Genomic DNA, 21685 nt, shown 5'->3' on the forward strand with positions numbered 1-21685 from the left:
TGTTATGCTGAATTTGTTTGTGCTACTTCTCTCTCATACACAAGATCACACTTTATTGCCATGTCACAATCAGTGTTTATCATTTCTTAGTTCCAAGCTGGGATTCTGTGCATATGTTTGGTATATTATAGGTAAAAAACACCTGTGTGTCTCTTTCCTACTGAAACCAGTTTCTACTCTCTGCTGCTATGCAGCTGTTTGCCAACAGTCTTGTTCAATCTTTCCTAAAGTAGGTGAACTTCCATTACTTAATTTTTAAAATGATTGAAAGATTTAATGCTTAACCACACTGGGCTTAACTAAAAATATTGAACTAGAGTCTTTAAAAGATGCAAATCTTTCACATTAAAGGATCTTATGTGTACATCTATGGAGTAAATATGTCTACTCTAAAGGACCTAGCTTTAAATTAAAGCAGAACTGTTTAATGTGTCTTTATGTAAGTCAGCACTTACAGTGGATATACACATAAAGAGTAAATAACTGCATAAGAAGGAGAGATGCAAGTTCTTAGAATTGATACTACATTTGGCAAAATGATTGTCTTATCCTATAGCCACTCATTCTGAGAGGGGAAGGGAAAAACCCCATAACAGAAATTCAGGAAATAGTCTATTAACTAAGTAATGGCTTCCCAGTGTAGGGTTTATAGGCTGTGCTAAGAAGCTGAGATTGGATGTTGCTTTTTGCTATATTTTGTGCTCTTATCATGGCAACAAATGCAGCATGATTGTGTAGCTATGATTCATGGAAGGAGGGGGGAAAAATTGACTATAGCTACCTATGCGCATTCTGCGCTTGCCAACATGGGAGAATTTTCTCCCATAATTTCTAAAAATAGTGTAAAGTCTCAGAACCAACAAGAACCTATCCATGATCATAAGGGTGCTCTCTTCTTAACCATCTTCCCCAACCATGAGTGTATTTTTTAATGTTCCGCCACCTTGTTTTCGCCAGCAGATAAATTTGTGTATGTTCCACCAGCCTATCTTGTTTTCTGCCCAGTCCTACAGTTCCTGACTCAGCTACTCTAACATGAATATAGGATGGATCTGTAAATAGCAGAAGCAATGGTTTCTTTTCCTGTTGCTTTTTTGAGTCTCAGTGTATTAATAGCGTAGTTATTATTTCCCTTATTGTCACAATAAAATCAAATATATATGAGAGAGCCAGTGTGGTATAGTGGTTAAGGTGATGGATTTGCATTGGAAAGGCCAGACAAGCTCACTGACTTTGACCAATCATACTCTCTCAGCGCAACCTACTTATAGGGTGATGGTTGTGGGGAAAAATGGAAGGAAGAAGAACTATATCCACCACCTTGAGCTCCTCAATGAAAAGCCAGGATACAAAACTAACACGCACATACATATACAGGTGGAGAATATTTCTGCCATTTGGCCTTGCATTATTTGAAGTTAAGGTCCAAGACTTCATATTCATAGAGAGTATTTTTTATAATCTCTCTTTTAAAAGATAAGTATTATCATATAAGAGCTATTAAATAATCATTGTAGAAGATCTGTGAAACTAAAATGGACATAAGGTGAACAAACAAAATACTAAATAGAAAGGCTATGTCATAAATAATGAAGGAAATATTATAAAATTTACCACCGGTTAGATATTAAACCTGGAAGCTAAATATCAGAAGGGCAATAGCTGTGATACTTCAGAGCAGGGTATCCTGCAAACTACAAATGATGTCTGCTTTCGTCAGCTACCCTTGGGAAATGTTTTAGTTTTTCTCTTCCTTGATACCTGGTTGCCTTTTGGGATGGGGCAGCTGCCCCTATCCTGCCATTTCCCCTTCCTCTTTGGGAGAATTCAGTGGGGGTGGAGATGGGTATTATATTTAGTGCTTCCTATCCAGTGATCCCAAAGGGCTTTCCACAGATGGGGAAGCTGAGACCACAGTGGGGAAGTGAGTCATTCAGCTTTACATGCTGAATCAGTAAGAGGCCCAGGAATAGAACTTCAGAGTCCTGACAGCAAACTCCTCCCAAACCTAGACAGCCTCATCCCCTTATCAGAGGACATAGCCAGAATTGCTTTAATCCATATGCAAACCTTTCCTTTTCATATTTATTTTCAGAGAAGTCTTGGGTTGATTAACTAAATATGCATGAGGTTACTGAAGGCTGTGGTCCTGCACCCAGCTGTCTAACAGGGAATACTGGTCTGCTGTTCATACAACACACATTCTCATGCTTAACTTAATCACATGTTGCTCAGCACAGGTTTCTAGATTTGCACTGAACCATGAACTGTTTCCACAGGCTGGATTCACACAGCACACATTGTGGACTATGCAAATACAGCCAATGGGGCTTGCCTCCTAGTAAAGTGCACACAGTTGCATTATTTCATTCAGGGAAATAACACAATAATCTGGAGTTCAAATAGGAGATTCATACTGAAGTAAATGCTGTTTGATTCAGGGCCAGGTTTTAGGAAAGGGATGAATAGTCTGTGGCCTATTTATCCATTTAACTGAGCCCAAGAATTGGGATTTGCAATCACAGTTATTCCCATACAAGAACCCCAATAACTTACAGTGGTACCTCGGGTTACGAACGCCTCTGCTTACGAAGTTTTCGGGTTACGACCAGCTCTGCCGCAAAAATTTACCTCGGTTTGTGAACTCCGCCTTGGGGTACGAACCGGATCCGTGGCCATTTTCCACCGTGACACGTGGTCTGCGGCCATTTTCCGCCCGTGCCACACGGTCCACAGCCGTTTTTCCGCCCTGCCGTGCGGTCCGCGGCTGTTTTTCCGCCCTTGACACGTGGTCCGCGGACGCCGGAACAGATTAATGGTAATTACATTGAACCTTGTGGGAAAATTTGCTTCAGGTTGCGAACAAATCAGGTTGCGACCAGAGTCATGGAACGGATTAAATTCGTAACCCGAGGTACCACTGTATTTAATTCTTGTACTTTGTTCTTTAAGCTAAAGCCATAAAGTATCCTAAAGATTCTGGGGAGTCTATAGCATGGTAGAAATTACAGAAGAATCAAATACTGGTTTGTGAAAATCAGTTCATCTAGTTAGTAACTTACTTTTGTTGGAATAGACAGTTAATCACAGTGTATGTCATGCATCATTTATAAGACTGAAGTGTCATCTAACATATACTGAAGTGTATGTGCTATTAATTTTAATTACTTTAGCTAGAAGTCTTATTGAAGAACATTTTAGCAATACACCAAAGGCCAGATTAGCACACAGAGCTGACTAGCAAATCTTTCAGTTACTATTATGCACATATTGTATACCATCCAGCTCCACTAAAGGAGAAAATATATTGCAAGTGGTTTTTAATAGGATATTAATTGTGATTTTTAAAGAAAGTTGACAAAGAACAACAATTTCTAACTTAGAAGTAATGGTACGTTTTTTTAGCCAAACGCATGCACTGCAATTTTAGTGGTGAACCAAAAAAAAAAAAAAAAGCAAGGGGAGGGGTTATTTCTGAGAATTGTGCTCTTGAAAACCTGAAACATAGCCAGAACAACAACCAGTGTTGCTTGGAAAGTTGCCACAAACCAAATATCCTCAGATCTATGCTGTTTCACAGCTACCTACAATTAATCATTTTAATAGTGCTCCCTTTTGCCTGTATTGATTGCGCATTCAGATTGACAATTCTAGCACATTCATGTGGTGCTTGGATATATGAAAAGCAAAACTGTTACAATTCTAGTATAGTCTCCAAGGTAATGTATGCACGATACATGTACTAGCTCCAGCTAACACAGTTGAGGTTTCAGGCTCATTGTATCTGTCAAACCCAGAATCGTCACCATTCTGGATCTTAACCCAGATATGTTAACAATTAAGATAATCTATGATACTGGCAGTTTTGGGTCTGAATAACACAATTAATCTGAAATATGTTAAAGCATTGCCTATTGTATTGTGTGGGGCTACACACAAGCTTGCTAAGAAAAGCTTATAAATGAGTATGTCATGCAAACACAACTGAAGAATGCATAATATAAAACATGGATAAATCATTATGCTTCTCCATCATTCACTGACATTCTTCTCCCAATATCTCAATTTTAAAAACACCAAGAAAGCAGTTGTCGAAATTGTACCATTATCCTGGTGCAGCCATTGTCCTTCCAGTCTAGTCCTAAATCTCCTAAGAACTGTTTGACATATAAAGGTTCTTAGGAGATTTAGGGCTGACTGGAAGCACCAAGGTCTGGGGTTGGGAGCTAGATAGAAAAGCAATCAAAGACTAGAGTTTGGCTCACAATATACCAAGCCATTTTGTGACTTTCTTTTTTTTGCATGTTGTTGAGTCCAGCCATTTTGATTTGTTCATTAAACTGTGAAAAATCATGGCTGAGTACAATGTGTGAAGCTAGTGTTCAGGATATAAAAGCTACTTCAGGCCTAGTAAAGTCAAGGGATTCTGAGTTCCATTTTCTGGCAGTCAGCAAGGGGCCTCCCTAGTGGACTAGCCAACCCTATTATAAATTACATACACAAGTTTTTGTTGTTCCATAGTCAAGAGAGAGTTTTTCCTTGGTTCCAGCTTTTCTGAATTCTTACCTTCCACTATTCTAGTTATCCCTATGTTTGAAGTATTTTCGCAGATAGAACTGTACCCTTGACTTAAATTGGTGATTGGACTAGTAATTCTATCTCCATCTGGGCTTCTGCCTCGTAATATTTTTTTATTTTTTTACTACTGTTTTTATTGTTTTACTATTTCTATTCCAGTCTTAACTGATGGGATATGAAATTCCCAGTCTGTGTAGTGTGTAAAACTGTGGCTGGGCTCATACAACATGCTAATCCATTGTTTATGGAACAAAATACAGTCATTTGAGTTCATACAGTACATTAACTCGTAAATTGCTAAGAGCATGCCAGTACAGAAACATAGTAAATAAACAAATCATAGTTTACATACTGCAAGTGACTGAGTTCACAAAACAAGCTAAGTCAAACAAAGCACATTATGGGCATAGTTAATTAGTGGATACACTCATTATAAAATGCATTAACTAATATACATTTTAGCTCTTGATTTCTCCCTTCCCCCTTATCCGCACCCCAGATTAACATAGTACATGGTGTACTCCAAGACTTTGCTTCCTTCACTGTTCTAAAATTGTATTACACGTTTTTGTTCTGTGCTTTACATGACAAATAACAACTAAAAACAAAATGATCCCTGAAAATAAGCATAATGTATAATCAAAACCATAAATTGACATTCCTGATTACTTTTTATTATACTTTTCAAATTATAAAGGTATAAAAAAAAAACCTTAATCAACCTTAACACATTTGGGTTGTTTGAAAGCTTCATCATGATATTCTACACAAAATGCGACAGGGGCAATCATACTTTTGCACATCATGAATTGCAATAAATGGAATTGAATTAGGAGAAATACTGAAAGGATGATCAATATCTAGCACCATGTTGCAAAGGAGAGAAATATGCACTGCCTTACAAAGCTCATTTGGATATAGCAACTTTATTGCTAAGCTACCTCAGTGCAAAAAAGTTATTTTGTATATTATGCTGCTTCTCTCTCTCCGCCCCATTATGCAAGGCTGGGTACCTTTTAGATGCTTGCCATACAAGGGAGTGTTCTCTGCCGCACCCTAACCTTCACCCTCCTGCCTGATGCCTGGGTTAAGCAGGCAAACAAAGGTAACGATTAAACGGCAACGCCAGAGGCTGGCACTTCCTGCTGTGGTACTAGGGAAGAGAACAAAATCTAAGGCTGACTCTCGTTCTAACCTGACAGAGCCTACAATGTTTGTCTATCTGGAACACCTCCTTTCATCATTTGTGATTTATGGATTATTTTTGCAACAGCATCTGTGCGGTTGATTCCCCTTTCCTTTGATTCTGCATGCTATTTAGTTCCATACAACTTGTGTCCTATCAGTTCAATAGCCTCTGCACATATTTCAACTGTCGCTTCCAAAAGAATCCAGGGAGAATGGATGGGAATAGGGTTATCTCAACATAAGTTAATTGCTCCTAAGCAATGATGCAGTATCATTTTTCTGTAGAGAGCTGCATTCTTATGGGTGTAATCTGTTGAGGGCTCTATACAAGAGGTGGGTGTAGCCAGAGTCCATAGTAGATGGATCCATCTTTTCTTTCCCTTCCTGTCTTTTCCCTTTCTCTCTCTCCCATTTGTTAATACAGTAGTTCTTTGGCCCAAAAGAAATTGGTATGCCTGACATTAATTTTAGGTTTCTTTATTTTTATATTTGGGGGATTTAAACTCAACGCGAGTCAAAATTTGCCAGTGCTTTAGTCCACAAATGTTTGTCCTATACTAAATATATTACTGGCAAACTTGAAATATATATATTATATTATATTATATTATATTATATTATATTATATTATATTATATTATATTATAAATCTTGGGATATATAAAATAAGCATGTTTATTTTATTCATCATTAATAATTACTGATCCTTATACATAATGGGGTGGGATGAAGGCCATTTAAGAAAGCTTGATCTGCATCACCTCTGATTTTGAAAAATCAAGTCAAAATTTGCCTGAGTTGAGCTCAACTCCCGGAGACTACATGGACACCTCATGCAGTTTTCTTGGTAACAATATGGAAGTTGTTTCCTTCTTAGGAACAGTACAGAAGTGGCTCATCCTTCTTTCAGGATTCTTTTTCTGATTTTCTATCTAGCCAGAGCTCTATGATTTCTTGATCAAGTACTAATTAGGTCTGACCCTCTTTTTTTATTATTCAGCCATTCTGTTTCTTCTGACTTATTGTGACCCAATGGACATAATTTTGCAAGGGTTATATGCTTCTTTGAGTTTGTGTAGGCTTATGTTTGTGAAATTGGTGATAGTGCCTAGCTACCCCTGTCTTTCTGTGGCCTCTTTTAATTGTCTTTACTTTTTCCAAGCATCGGGGTCTTCTCCAGTTCACCTTCTTTATGTGCCCAAAATACTTAAGCATTAGCTTCGTGATTAGTGCTTCCAGTGAGCAATCTGGTTTTACTTCATCTAGTTTTGAATGACTTGTCTTCCTTGTGGTCCAAGGTTATTCTCAACAATTTTCTCCACCACCACAATTCAGAGGCATCAGTTTTTCTTTGTTCTTCCTTTCACATGGTCCAGATTTCACAGGTAACCTTGACAATAGATATCTTATTGGTGTGTTGTTTCTGCACTTTAAGGTTTTGTCTAAATCTGTCATAGTCTTTTTCCCAACAGTGCTCTTTATAGGCACTGTTTTAAAAACATCATACTGTACTGTAGGTTTTATTTGTTTCTTGCTACTGGACCATGTATCCATATAGACATGGACACTTGTCTATATGGATACTTGTTCTGTCCTACTTATATCTGAAGAAGTTGAGACCTTTTTACTCTGTGCCAGTATAACTTCATCACACTGTGTAGAAGAATCTTTTTTATGATTGTTTCTTTCTTACAACCAGAACAGAAGGGAGGCAGAGCATGAGCAAGCATTTCTTCATTACAAACATCTGTTTTTATGTCAGACACCAAAGTAGTAACTCTCTACCAACAGTATAAATAGTTGGGAATCTTTTAAATGTTTGACTCCATTATGTGCTTTATATGATCATTTAACTGCAATGTGTTTAGGAGTGAAATATTACGATGCAATCACTCGGGCAGAACATAAGAAAAGTTTGTTTCAAAGTGCCTTTGTTATTATCTGAGGAAATGCTATGAAATTATGAATTCCATGTATATCTACATATTTTCCACTCACCTTTTTTTTTCATACACAGCTATCTAAACTCAACTTTCTGAATAAATACTCCTTTCATGTCTCCATTTCACTGTTAATGTCATTTTTATTTCTTGTTTCATGGTTAATAAAATTACTGAGGGCAACAAAAAATATATGATGGCTAGGGGACAAGTTTGTTATTGTGCTGAGAGAATATTTAATATGGGGTTTTCCCCAAATACTTGTTTCTGTGCGGCTATGTGTGTACATATACATATATATACACACACCCCTACATGTACGTACGTGTATGTATGTATATGTATATATGTGTGTCTGTGTGTGTGTGTGTGTGTGTGTGTGTATATATAAACATATCTATGTTAAAGGCTAAGATATATGTAATATATCTTATTACATATAATAAGGGGAAAAAGATGACCCTCACAGATTTAGACACCAGGCTTGAGTCTGACTTTTCACCTTGTACTTCTAGTTGTGGGTGAATAGGTTGGATCAGGATTGATACAGCTCTGTATCTACAAGATTCTTTGCTATATGTATTTCTGTGTCCTCTCTCTCAAAATTATTTTGTGTGTGGGTAAAAGCTTTAGCTTAACCCCTTAATTCTTATGCCCTGCTGAGCTTTTGTGTACATTATGATCTTTGGCATGTTTTCTTCTTTTCCTTCTCTGGAATCTGAATATGGTATGCAGATCTCTCTAAGTTGTTCATCTGTGTTTATTTTGAATATGGCAGGGTGTAACTTATGTCTGAGTTATGCCTTCAAGTGGTATTTGTCTGTGGCTTCTGATGTCAATGTATGCATTTGACATGAGATTATTTCTACATATTTTGTGACATTCATACATACCTGTTTGAATGTATCTCAGTGTACATTTATTTCTCAAATATACTGGCTGAACTGTTTGTGTCCAGTTAAATGTTTATAATTTATAGAAGAGGGCATTTAGCATCAGAAGTTAGGTAATAACTGTCATCTGATCTGTATCTTGACAGAGGCTCATTCATGTTACAAAATATCTGTTCAGAAATTTCTAGAATCGATGAACCTATGTTAATGCACCTATGTTATCTTCACGGAACATGCAAGACAATTCTTACAAAGAAATGCTTCCTGATATTTACTAATACTGGAAGCTCTTGCAGTCCTAAAGAATCAGATGAGGTTTCTGGCGCTTAGAGAATGAAACTGATCTGCCTTTGAATAAATAAAAAAACGTACTAATCTGTCACCTTTCTTCCAAGAAACGCTGGCTTATGGGCGTTATTTACTTTTCTCCTTCTTACAATAACTCCGTGAAGTTAGCTAGGCTGAGGGAGTGACGTGCCAAAGATCACACAGCCAACTTAAACCTCTAGGAGGTACTTGATACCAACCTAATATGCAAACCGGCCGCCAGTGCACGACTGCGACGCCTCTCAAGAGCTCTCTCTCTCCGAAAAAGAAAGCAAGCCTCCCTCCGCCCCCATTAGCTCTCCGTTGCAATACCGTACACTTGCTTAGAACTAAGCAGCCCTAAATTCACAGAGGCTTATTCCCCAGCGTGAAGGACGTCAAACACCAGCCGCGTCTCTGCTTCATGCGTGCCTTTGCTCACACGGCCTCCCGCCGTCCCCGCCGCACCTTCTTCTGCTTTCGCTCCCGGTTTCCCCGCGCTCCCGCCCATCTCCGTTACTCTGACGCGCTCTCTTTCACCCCCCCCCCCGCCACCGCCCCGCGGGCTGTTTACTGGAGCACGAGCTGCCGAGCAATGAGCTCAGTTCCCCTTTCGCGTGCGCCGCGGTGGGCGGAGGTGCTCCGCGCTCCAGCCAATGACGGTGCCCTTCCGCCAGCGCCGCGGGCACTGCCAGAATAAAAGGCGCCGGGAAACGCACGCTGCAGCCCAGATAACTCACAATTGGCATCAGCGCGCTGGAGGCTCCCCCTTGGCCGGTACGGTACCTGCTCCTTTTGCTTCTCGGGGAGGGCTTGAAGCCGGCACGCTCGTCCTGTGGGCTTGCCTTCTGTGGGGGACAAGCGTGAATCATCCTCGCTAGCAGAGCTTAGTCAGGGCGGGTGGTTGGAGAAACCGCCGGAAAGACAAGCTTTTCTTCCCCCCTTCTGTCTGTCTCGCTCTGAAATCTGGAAGTGAAGCTTGGGAGGGAGGCGGAAGCGCGCTCTCCTCGCGTTGGGAGAAGAACTCGACCCGCGCCCCAGGCAGGCAGATAGAGAAGGCCTTTCCTGTGAGCCCCGAGCCATCTCGGACGGTCCTAGCCCGGGTATCCACCCCCTCCTCCCAGCGCGCGGCTGATGTGCACGAAGATGGAGCAGCTTTTCTACCCTGACTCCTTTTTCTCCGGCTACAGCCAGGACTACAAGGCGCTGAAGTCGGGCATGGCTTTGAACCTGTCGGCCGAGCCGTTCCGCAGCCTGAAGTCCCAGCTCCCCCACCATCTCCGCGGCCAAGAAGACAGCCCCGCTGGCTACTTTCCGGGCTCGCTTCAGCAACAGTCGGCTGAAACGGCGAGCTCCTCGCTTAAGCTGGCTGCCCCGGAGCTAGAGCGCCTTATCGTTCAGAACAGCAACGGCGTGATAACCACCACTCCCACGCCGCCGGGACAGTACTACTATCCGCGGGGAGCCACCGAAGAGCAGGAGGGCTTTGCTGACGGCTTTGTCAAGGCGCTGGATGATCTGCACAAGATGAACCACATGCCACCTCCCAACGTCTCGATCGGGGCCGCGGTAGCAGCTTCGTCGGCCAGTAGTGGCTACGGTGCCTCCCTTCCCCAGGAGCCGCCTCCCGTCTACACCAACCTGACCAGCTACAACCCCACCGGTTCCCTGAGTACTACGTCCAGCTTCCCCAGTGCCAACCTGAGTTACATGCCGCAGCCTCACGGTCTAGCTTTGCCCCACCCCGTGCGGGGCTTCAAAGAGGAACCCCAGACGGTGCCGGATGTGCAAAGCCCGCCTGTGTCTCCTATTAACATGGAAGACCAGGAGCGCATCAAGGTGGAGAGGAAGCGGCTGCGCAACCGCCTGGCTGCCACCAAATGCAGGAAGAGGAAGCTGGAGCGCATCGCTCGGCTGGAGGAGAAGGTGAAGAGCTTAAAGAACGAGAACGCGGGACTGTCTAACACTGCCAGTGCGCTCCGGGATCAGGTAGCACAGTTGAAGCAGAAAGTAATGAACCACGTGAACAACGGCTGCCAGCTCCTCTTGACAACCAAGATGCAGCAGTCATTCTGATGAGGCGAGGGACCAGGCCGATTGCCGACATCTCAAAGACTTCTTCCGCATTGAGAAAGAAGTGGACTTGTCACGCAAAAGTTTACATGGAACCGGACTGGCGTGCCGAGTTCCGAGCACCTCTGTTCCGAAGTCCGGGTTTCCAAGTTATGTCTGTGACTCAGTCTGGTGGATCCAGAACTCCAATCTGTGCTGAGTGTGTACAAGTTTTTTATATCTGTCGGTGAGCGTGATTTCGTATGTGTGTATTTAAAAGAAACGCTTTTCTCTTACTCCTGTGCTCTCGGCTGCATCGCTGGATGGTGCAGCGGAACTGGAGGTACTCGAGACAGAGCCCAGAAAACTGGCCTTCCGGTCTCCTTCATGCCAGTAGAAAAAGAAATGATGGACTTAATTTAATTTATAACCGAAAGAAAAGGGACCAGGACAGAGTTTGTCAGGGAAGTGACTGAATCTCAGCACCTCTCTTCCCCCAAGAGGCTGTTGCATGGACAAAAGGGCCAGGAAGGGGAAGGGGGTTTGTTTACTAAAGCTTTTAATACTGTTGAGTCCTCAAGTTCATTCCCCCCCCCATGACTGTATTTGTGTGTTTTGACTTTTTATTGAAACTATTTAAGTAAACATGTTCGAACTACTTTATCTGTGTGCCTCTTTTCATGTGCCACAACTTATCGCCAACTCGTTTACCTTTTTAAACAAAGTCTTCATTTTGTGGATTTCTACATAGGTGTAGACATGACCCTGTTACCCTTTAACATTATGCCTCGAGAAACTATCAAATGCAGAGAGATGGGGAGTATTTAATTTCTGAAACGCCCTGGCGACAGTACCTGGTCGTTAATCCTTCCGGTGTATGTTTGTTCTTCCTAATGGACCTGTTAGTATAAACCTAATTAGACCGGCTGTCATGTGTCTGCTGGAATTCACCGCGCTTCCTCTTGTTCTCTTTCCTTTTCTCATCCTCCCCGTATGGTATCTTTTCTGTGATCAGCCGAATCTGAGCTCTGCGTGTGCCGCGACGCTGTGCCCGGTGCCCCCTCTGCTGCGCGTCATTCTCCCGAGGTTTTCGGAATCTGTTTCCTTCCCCCCGCCTCTGTTTTTCCTTTTGATGTCAAACTCACAGCTTTGATGCGAAAGCTCTGGTGCTTAGAAAGCCTGTTGGAGTGAAGGACGGGAAAGGGAGGGGGCGCGCCTAAGGGCCCCAGGGCTTGGCCTCCCACACGCTTAGCTTCACTTCCTTGATCTCGCAAGTTCTGACTTCAGCTCTAAAGGGTGGAGCCTCCAGGGCAAGGAGGGGGGGGGGTTCGCGCTGACGCAGGGGAAGATGGCCATATTTGGTCAGTTTCTGCCTCGTGACGTTTTTGCTGGTCGGGCTCCATTCCGGGAACCCCCGCCCACGTTGCCAGGCAAAGGCCCTTGGACTATGTCAATTTCCAGCCAAACAAGGAAGGGGGCGATGTTTTGGGGCTGGGAATGTCCCAAGATACCACAAAGCCACGAACCTCAGCGAGCTGGCTGGGGTGGATCGTGCTTGGCCCGTGGGGGCAACACAAATGCCTGGTTCACACGTTTATCCTGCGGGGGAATGACACACCCGCTGTCGAAGGGCCGTGGTTGTGGATTTTCATCTTCTGCTGTTGTTAGTTTTCCCATAATACTTGCTCTTGCTGGTAATCTTAGCGTGGTCAGCCCCAACTGTTGTTCGGTAAATATCGCGGAGTTTGTGCTGGCGGGGAAAGAAAACGCCGCCCTCCACTCCCTTTCAGAAGTCGCCTCTGGCCACTTGAGAGCGCATCCAATTCATACAGGCACTTCTACAAACAGAGATAACCGTTATGATCGATTATATCTGATCTCGATTTTCCTTCAGAAATTAAGCGCTAAGCCAGGCCTACAACAGCCCAGTGAAGGTTATCAGCTGGTTTTATCCTTCAGCCAGGAGCTGAGTGAGGAACTAGCACCTGAGGCTACTCCGTCCCTCAAACCCTAAACTAGCTCCTTTGCCAGTACTGGGACTAAGCAAGGCACCTCTTCCAGAAGACTCACTTAGAAGATTCATTAGTGGTTCTTATGTTACCAATAGTGTTGTTTCACTAATATGGTGAAGGATTTAAGAGAAGGGTTTTCTTGTGTGTCAGTTCCCTAAAAATCTTTGCTGAGGTTCTGTCTCTATTTTGATGTTCCCTCCCAATGAGTATTGGCCCAAGAGAGAAGACACTGACTGGATTCACGAATTGCTCTAAGCTAGAGTTTATTTAGTCATGGCTCGTTGAATAAGTTAAAATTGACTGGGTTCACATACTACAAATTGTAGCTGATTTCTCACAAAACTTGCAGAAATGAACCAAGCAAACTGTTTAATGGGTTAGCATGGTGGGGGAACCAAATCTTTCTAACTGGTTTTATGCATTGTTAAGCCAAGATTTGAATAGCCTACAGCAGGCTGGACTCAAACAACATGCTAAGACAAAAACAAACAAGCTGTATGAATTAGTATGCTGTATGGTCCAAACCTCTATTTCCACTAACAAGGAATGGTTGGAGCAAACCTTAGATGCCTGTGTGTTTAGAGCCAGTGTGGTACAGTGGTTAAAGTGTTGGTGTAGCACTGGGGTAATCCAGGTTTAAGTCCATCTCCAGTTGTGGAAACTCATTGGGTGATTTGGGGCTAGTTGTTCTCTTTCAGCTCGGTCTATCTCACAGGGTGGTTATTGTACAGAAAAATGGGAGGAGGGAGTGCTTATGTATACCACCATGAGCTCCAAGAAGAAAGACAGGATGTAAATCTAACAAATAAAAGTAAATGGTTTAAGAAGCAAACTACAGTCCACAATTTGTGCTCAGCATGGTTGGTTTCTGTGCTTCAGAATAGGTTCCTTGTCCTTCCCCCCCCCTTTTTTTTTGTTCCACTATGTGCTTCCTGATGTCTTTTACTTCAGGGAGTGCATCTGACAGAACACAAGAAGAAATGTGAGGTAGCTTAATAAATACATTGTTTTATATAATGGGAACATAGTGGCAGATCTAAACAAGTTGCGTCATCACCTCCACCTTTGCTGTGCACTATGAACAAGCAATTTTTCTTAAGAGACTTTCAAGAGCATATTTTTACTCCTGCATCTGTAGAGAAAGATGAGCAACAGAACTATACAAATCAGGAGTCTAATTTCTCATACAAAATGTATCCAATACACTACTTGCAGCTCTGTTGTTTGCCTATCAGTGGTTCACATGTAAAGCTAAATTGTCAGGCATTTGCCTGTGTGTGTGGCATGATGTGAACTTACCCCTTATGGATCAATACCTGGATATGCCAAAGCTTTCTTGGGTTGGGGCTGCTCTTGATTTTGAGTGGCATGCTGGGGACCATACTCCATAAACAGTAGGTGGGGTCAGAACAAAAACTAATTTTGATTCCACTTAATTTAGTTTTAATTAAATAAATATGGTTACCCTCTACTTGTATATTCAAGTTTTCCCTCTGACCATTTGAAAGATTACAATTTAGTAACAATGTTTAAAAGCCCCGGGTGGTTGCTAGACACCCTGGGGCTTTAGGTTGTGCACCTCTGGCTTACTGTCATGCGCAAACTATGTTGTAAATAGTTGCCCTTTCAGTCATGATTATCCCCGAATTCTGTTCTGTGAAGATTTGGAGGGTCTTTGATGGCTTATTGGCTTTTCTGATGTTCCTTCTTCTAAAATATTAAAGTTGGGAAGGATATTGTCAGTTTGTAAGCACACTTTGACTATCGTTTTCCTTGGTGTCATCAGACTGATGGCTTTTGGTAAGACTTTGGCTAGATCCGCACATCAAACTAAATTATGGCTTATTCTAAGTATGATTTGTCAAGTCACACTTGGCTGGGCTAAAATGACACTAAGTTAGAAACTATTATGGCTTAGTGAGATGAATAAATACGGGCTGTATGTCAGAAGAATTGTAAGAAGTGGAAACAGGATAGTGTCCTGGACATTTTAGTCCTTGCATCAGTGTCTTCTAGTTTAGTGATCTCCTTTAGGCAATGGAACGCCGAGCATTCTATATTTCAGGTACACCCTTGCTCAAGATCCAGCATGTGCTTCCAACTGGACTTGTAAGTGAAGTTGTGGGTAGGCCAAACAAAGTTACTCACAACAGCAGGATGTGGTATCCAGCTTTTCTTGCCTTAAAAAAATGCTAGTCCACGATTCAGCCACAGATCAAAAGGTCAGTATGACTCAGAAAAAAGTAAATGGGATGTGGGACCTTAGAGAACATTTATAGTCAGCTAATAGCAAGGGCTGAAGAAAGACAGCGCACACTGGGTTTTTCCTGGACTGGGACTGGCCAAATTCATTTTGGCAATTTGTCTTCAAAGGTTACTTTAAAAGTGTTCATAAAGGCAATGCCGACTTTGTGTATGAGACATAGAGAAAGTGGTTTTGAATTGGGGGAGGACATGGTTATTTCTCACAGTAGAGATGCTGAAGTTGGGGAAAGGAGAACTGGCAGCCAGTGTTCTTGATTTTTATATATAGTTTCTGATTATATATGATGTGAAACACAAGTTTCACCAGAAAAAAAAAGAAAAGAAAATCATGTTATTTATAAAAGCTTGTAAAATAACTTGCTAACCAACTTAAAAAATTAACTTTGCTAGATTAGTTAGGAATTAAGCAGCAGATAAAATCATTTTTATTTCAGTTTATTTTTAAGTTTATATTGTTTCTTCTCTTTAACCATTCTTCTGGAAGGGAGTATGAGATAACTGGCAGGATTCATATTTGCTACTGAAGCCATGATTTGCTGAACAAACTAGAATGAAACATCAATGCAAACATATTGTGATTTAGGACAATGTGTGATCCCACTAGATAGCATGCACCATGCTATTACTTTTCATTCCTCCTTTTATTAGAAGCAAGGGTGTGCAAAGAAGCCTAGTTAGTAAATATTTTCATAAGCTGAAAGGCAGAGCAGAAATGTAATAATAAATGGGAAATTAGATTTTGATTTAGGAGCTGTATATTTACAACTCCTCTCTACAAGAGATAGATCCAATTGAGGATAGCAACGGCATGCTAGGAATACAATAGGTATATAAAAGGTACAAGGATATTTAAAGTCTTGGTGAGTCAGGGTTTTGAGGAAGGTCTTTGGGAAGACAGAAACTATAGCAGTCAAACTTGAGTCCCATTTCCAACTGGGGAGAGGAATTGGATTTCAGTAAGGGATAGCTAGGACCAGAGTACCAAATTCCTCCTGTCTACACTGCCTTCTTGGGTTGTTAACTACTTGTTGCTATTACCTAAAGGAATGCGGCAAGATCTTTGCTAGACCTTCCTGGAGTTATATGGAGCAACCTGCTGTCCCTGGAAGGACGACAAGCTGATGTGGAATGGAATGTGGCTGCAGTATTTATGGCACAGCTGAAGATGAGGCAGCGCCTTGTGCCTGTCCTCATCTATACCTCTGGGCGAGGGAGTGGGGGTAGGAAGAGAGGGGAAGGAGAGAGGCAAGCAGGACATTTTCCTCTCCTCTTCCATTTCATATCTAAATGGTGGAAACTTGAAGGCACACAAGAGAAACTGGGAAGGTAAAGTAAGGCACTAAGAACCTTTAATGCTCTGACATCATAAGGGTAACTTAAAGGAAGTAAAAAGCAAAACAGGTTATCAAGGAACAAGTAGCATAAATACACTGAGACAAAACTGGAACAGCAAACTTGTAAAACAAGTTGTAACTAACAAAGGATATTGGGGACAACAGAGAAGTGTAAGAAGCAACCAAACTAAATCTGGGGATGGGGAAGTGGATTTGTTGGTCAGCTCCAAACAAGCAAGAGATCAGACGCACGTGTGTGCGCGTGCCTGTGTTTGTTTAAGGTCAGGATTACTCAATATGCAGTTCCTTGCAAAGAAGGAAATTGCACTGAGACATAACACTGACAAAACAAAGTTGGTAAAAGGTAGGATAATGATTCAAAATATGACAATCTGAATTCATGTTGCTGGATCTTAATGGCTTCAAGACTCTTAAAGGAGACGTGAGACAAATTTCTTAAAGATAAATGTGCGGAAGCCATGTCCTACAGTTCTGTTGTTTTGATACTTATTTTGATTCTTCAAAGGGCTTAGAATGGCTAACTACCAAAAAAAGTAAGACAAGCTGAAAACAAAGAACCAGTTATAACAGACTGAACCTGGTTGGCATTTACTAGGAGGAGGATCGAGGAGGAAAATGTTACTACTCTTCTAGGAAGACCCTGGAGCATGAACATCTGGGAAAAAGAGAATTCCCACAATTGTTGGGTATTTCCTCTCTCTGTAAGCCTGAATCATAGATGGTACAGTCAAGAAAATAGTCCTGTCTTGGACACATTTATTCAAACAAGTGAAGTGCTGAGATTGGCAGTGCCCAAGGCATAACAGACCTAGAGATCAAAGTTAATACCTTGAACTTTATCCACAAGCTACAGGAAACAGAAGCAGTGGGTATCACAACTCTTTTGCCAGGATTTTGTAAAGTAAAATAAGATTCGAGGAATTACAAGCTTTTTTTTTTTTTTAATTTAGCAAGATATTAGGACAAATAAAGCAATTTGATTTTAAGGCCAAAAAGAGAACAGAGCGCTTGCTTTTTTTGAAAAGAAGGATAGCACCAATGTAGCTTCTATATTGTTTATGATAAACAGCTTAGTCAAAAGGACTCATATTGACAGGATAACTTATTTTGAGGATCTTTACTGAGTATCTCCATGATGTAATAGCCTTATGAAAAGGTTTGAGGAAGAAATAGATAATAGGAAGTAGGTATGCAGTTCATATATTAATGAACAGGATCACCTTACTATTTTTCTCATCCAACTGCAAATGATAAGGCAATTGGCAAGGAATACATACACACATGCAGCCGATTGGGCAGACAAGTGAAAAAGAACCAGCGAAAAACAAAGCTAAAATGTTATGCCCAGGGAAGTAAATGATGGTAAACCTTGTGCTCTGGGGATTAGACAAGGTGAGACATGCATTTAAACTACAGGAAAGTAGATGTAAGCTAAATACCAGGAGTTGGGTGGGGGAAAGAGTAGCTCAGCACAGGAATTTACAGAGAAAAATTATAGAATGTCCTCTTGGGAGAACTTCTGAGAACAATGTAGACAAACTTTTTTCTTTAAAGGGATAGAATCTCCTCCTCAGTGGTAGTTTCATCATCTCTTTGGTTCCAGCTGTTTCCTTAATTCAGCATACTTGAGAACATATGTAGTTAAAACTCATAACTCCCAGGTTTTCATTCTCATTTGTTATTTTGCAAAACCTAGGCACAGGGCTGCACAAGGCAAGCGCATAATTTAACCAAGGGTAAGTAGAATACAACTGGGTGGAGTGGATGAGAACATTTTTCCTCGCCCTGAGGAAAGTTGAACTCATTAGACTGTATGCAGAATAAAGCTTTAGAAGAGGGTTTCATTCTCATTTCTACTATATATGGAAACTTGGGGCTCCACCTGTCTGGTATGAGTTCTCAGCAACAGCCTAAGTGAATGCGCTGTGTGCTTCAAAAAGGTTCAGGACTATCTGAAGCTTTGTAATGCTATGCTCAGTTTATTTGACCTGTTACTTATAGCCTGTTATGGTGCAAATATCCGAACTGTTCATTCTTGTCATTCCCAGAGCTAGCCGAGTGTGCTCCCTACTGGCACACCTAGTAACTAATGTTTGCTTTCATTAGCAGTTTTCCCTAAGCTAGTCTATTTAGGTATATTGAATACATGTAGACAGCCCAACCAGTGTAATGCAACAATACAGGTAATCCTTGAATTACGACCATTTGTTCAGTGACTGTTCAAAGTTATGACAGTGCCGAACAAGGGGGACTAAGGACCAGTCCACCAAGTTGTGGCCGTCAGTGTCCCCACGGTCTCATGATCACCATCCAGATGCTCAGTGCCTGGCTCACAATTACATCGCAGTGAACCACAGTCACACAATCATGATTTCCAACATTCCCTGCTGTCTTCCTACAAGCAAAGTCAATGGGGAAACTAGAAGTTGCTCCTGCCACTTTTTCACCCGCCTACGGCACCCCCCTCTTCCCATTTAAGAACCTGCATGGTCTGGGTTTATGACGGCAACGGGGACTGAGGAATTGCCATTGCTAAGTGATGCGGTCATGTGACGCTGCACTTTATGACTGCATTGCTTAACAACAGAAATTCCGGTCCCAATTGCTGTTGTAACCCAAGGATTACCTGTACTTTTGTAGAAATCATTAGAGCAGATTAAGATAAATATTTAAAATTGCTTTTTAAAAGCAGAAAGGAACAGTAAGATTATATTGGGTCTTACAACCAGGCACTAATTTTAGTACTATACGAGCAAACTGCATTGTTTAAATGCATTTTTTAAAATATAAGATTAAATTGTAATAGAAGAGAATGACTGTACAGGTGAAACTCGAAAAATTAGAATATCGTGCAAATGTTCATTTATGTTGGTATGGCAACTCAAAAGGTGAAACCAATATATGAGATAGACGCATTACATGCAAAGTGAGATATGTCAAGCCTTACTTTGGTATAATTGTGATGATTATGGCGTATAGCTTATGAAAACCCCAAATTCACAATCTCAGAAAATTAGAATATTACATGACATCAATAACACAAGGATTGGAAATAGAACAATATCGGACCTCTGCAAAGTATAAGCATGCATATGTACTCAGTACTTGGTTTGGGCCCCTTTTGCAGCAATGACTGCCGCAATGCGGCGTGGCATGGATGCTATCAGCCTGTGGCACCGCTGAGGTGTTATGGAAGACCAGGATGCTTCAATAGCGGCCTTCAGCTCCGCTGCATTGTTCGGTCTCATGTCCCTCATCTTTCTCTTGGCAATGCCCCATAGATTCTCTATGGGGTTCAGGTCAGGTGAGTTTGCTGGCCAATCAAGCACAGTAATCCCATGGTCACTGAACCAGGTTTTGGTACTTTTGGCAGTGTGGGCAGGTGCCAGGTCCTGCTGGAAAATGAAGTCAGCATCCCCATAAAGCTCGTCTGCGGAAGGAAGCATGAAGTGCTCCAAAATCTCCTGGTAGACGGCTGCGTTGACCCTGGACTTAATGAAGCACAGTGGACCAACACCAGCAGATGACATGGCTCCCCAAATCAACAGAGACTCTGGAAACTTCACACTGGACTTCAAGCATCGTGTATTGTGTGCCTCTCCATTCTTCCTCCAGACTCTGGGTCCTTGGTTCCCAAATGAGATGCAAAAGTTGCTCTCATCAGAAAAGAGGACTTTGGACCACTGGGCAACAGACCAGTTCTTTTTTTCTGTAGCCCAGGTAAGACGCTTCTGACGTTGTTTGTTGTTCAGGAGCGGCTTGACAAGAGGAATACGACATTTGAAGCCCATGTCCAGGATCCATCTGTGTGTGGTGGCTCTTGATGCACTAACTCCAGCCTCAGTCCACACCTTGTGAAAGTCCCCAACACTTTTGAATGGCCTTTTCCTGACAATCCTCTCCAGGCTGCAGTCATCCCTGCTGCTTGTACACCTTTTTCTTCCACACTTTTCCCTTCCACATAACCTTCTATTGATGTGCTTTGATACAGCACTTTGGGAACATCCAACTTCTTTTGCAATTACCTTTTGGGGCTTTCCCTCCTTATGGAGGGTGTCAATGATGGTTTTTTGCACAACTGTCAGGTCAGCAGTCTTTCCCATGCTTGTGATTCCTACTGACCCAGCCTGAGAGACCATTTAAAGGCTCAGGAACCCTTTGCAGGTGTTATGGATTCATTAGCTGATTAGAGTGGGACACTTTGAGCCTAGAATATTGAACCTTTTCACACTATTCTAATTTTCTGAGATTGTGAATTTGGGGTTTTCATAAGCTGTACGCCATAATCATCACAATTATACCAAAGTAAGGCTTGACATATCTTGCTTTGCATGTAATGCATCTATCTCATATATTGGTTTCACCTTTTGAGTTGCCATACTGACATAAATGAACATTTGCATGATATTCTAATTTTTCAAGTTTCACCTGTAGCTCCATGATTCAACTTGTGCTTTCTATATTGAAGATTCTAGGGTTAAACTCATCATCTGGTAGGACTGAGGTAGTCTTCTGGCTGAAAACTGGAGAGTTGCCCATACAGGTAGTCCTTGTCTTAGCAATCAGAGTTGGGAGCGGCAACTTGGTCATTAAGCGAAGCATTCACTAAATGAAACCGTGACTGTGCTTATGATCTTACTTCAGCTTTTCTTTGCTTTACAGACTTGCAAAGATTGTATAGGTGAGGACTGGTCGCAAAGTTACTTTTTCATCACCATCTTAACTATGGTCACTAAATGAGGCAGTTGCTAAACAAGGACTATCTGTAGTAATCATAGACAACAAAGAATTTTAAAAATGGAACTCTGATAGCACCACCTTCCCTTGTTTTGTTTTTGACAGAGTGGGTAAACTACAACTGAACTGAGTTGGCACAGGAGAGGCAGAGAAACAGGATTTGTTTTGAAAAAAACTTTTCCAAACTATTCAGAATAAAAGACTAACACTGTAAGTCAACTCTTTCTCTGCATATTTTGGAACACAGAGATAAAGCCATGGTTATGTAGTCGGATGCAACGGTCTTATACCTGCTTCTGTTTTACTTGCCAAGGGTAAAACAGCTGCAATGAGGCTCAGTGGGACAAAATCAATAGTAT

The 21685-nt window shown here is 41.7% G+C and overlaps 2 protein-coding genes across 4 annotated transcripts in view; both read left to right on the plus strand.

The window, feature by feature from the left end:
- Nucleotides 1–21685, plus strand: part of RNASEH2A (ribonuclease H2 subunit A) — a 63475-nt gene that overhangs the window by 12448 nt on the left and 29342 nt on the right. The window lies entirely within an intron of this gene.
- Nucleotides 9531–11620, plus strand: JUNB (JunB proto-oncogene, AP-1 transcription factor subunit). 2 transcript variants are annotated; one of them, XM_088133594.1, is made up of 2 exons: nt 9531–9682; nt 10096–11620. In XM_088133594.1, exon 2 carries the CDS (start codon nt 10124–10126, stop codon nt 10979–10981), a length of 858 nt encoding a protein of 285 aa, XP_087989720.1. In that variant the 5' UTR covers nt 9531–9682; nt 10096–10123; the 3' UTR covers nt 10982–11620. The 2 variants fall into 2 exon arrangements, with proteins under 2 accessions (XP_087989720.1, XP_025024418.1); XM_025168650.2 differs by having other exon boundaries at nt 9611–11620.

The sequence above is a fragment of the Python bivittatus genome, unplaced genomic scaffold (genome assembly GCF_059951505.1).
Source record: "Python bivittatus isolate LINGU-HERP-01145 unplaced genomic scaffold, Pbiv_v1 ctg000080_np1212, whole genome shotgun sequence".
NCBI lineage: Eukaryota > Metazoa > Chordata > Lepidosauria > Squamata > Pythonidae > Python > Python bivittatus.

Bases quoted from the DNA above. Each gene is read 5' to 3' on its own strand.
- JUNB (XM_025168650.2), top strand. From the start codon at position 10,040: ATGTGCACGAAGATGGAGCAGCTTTTCTACCCTGACTCCTTTTTCTCC.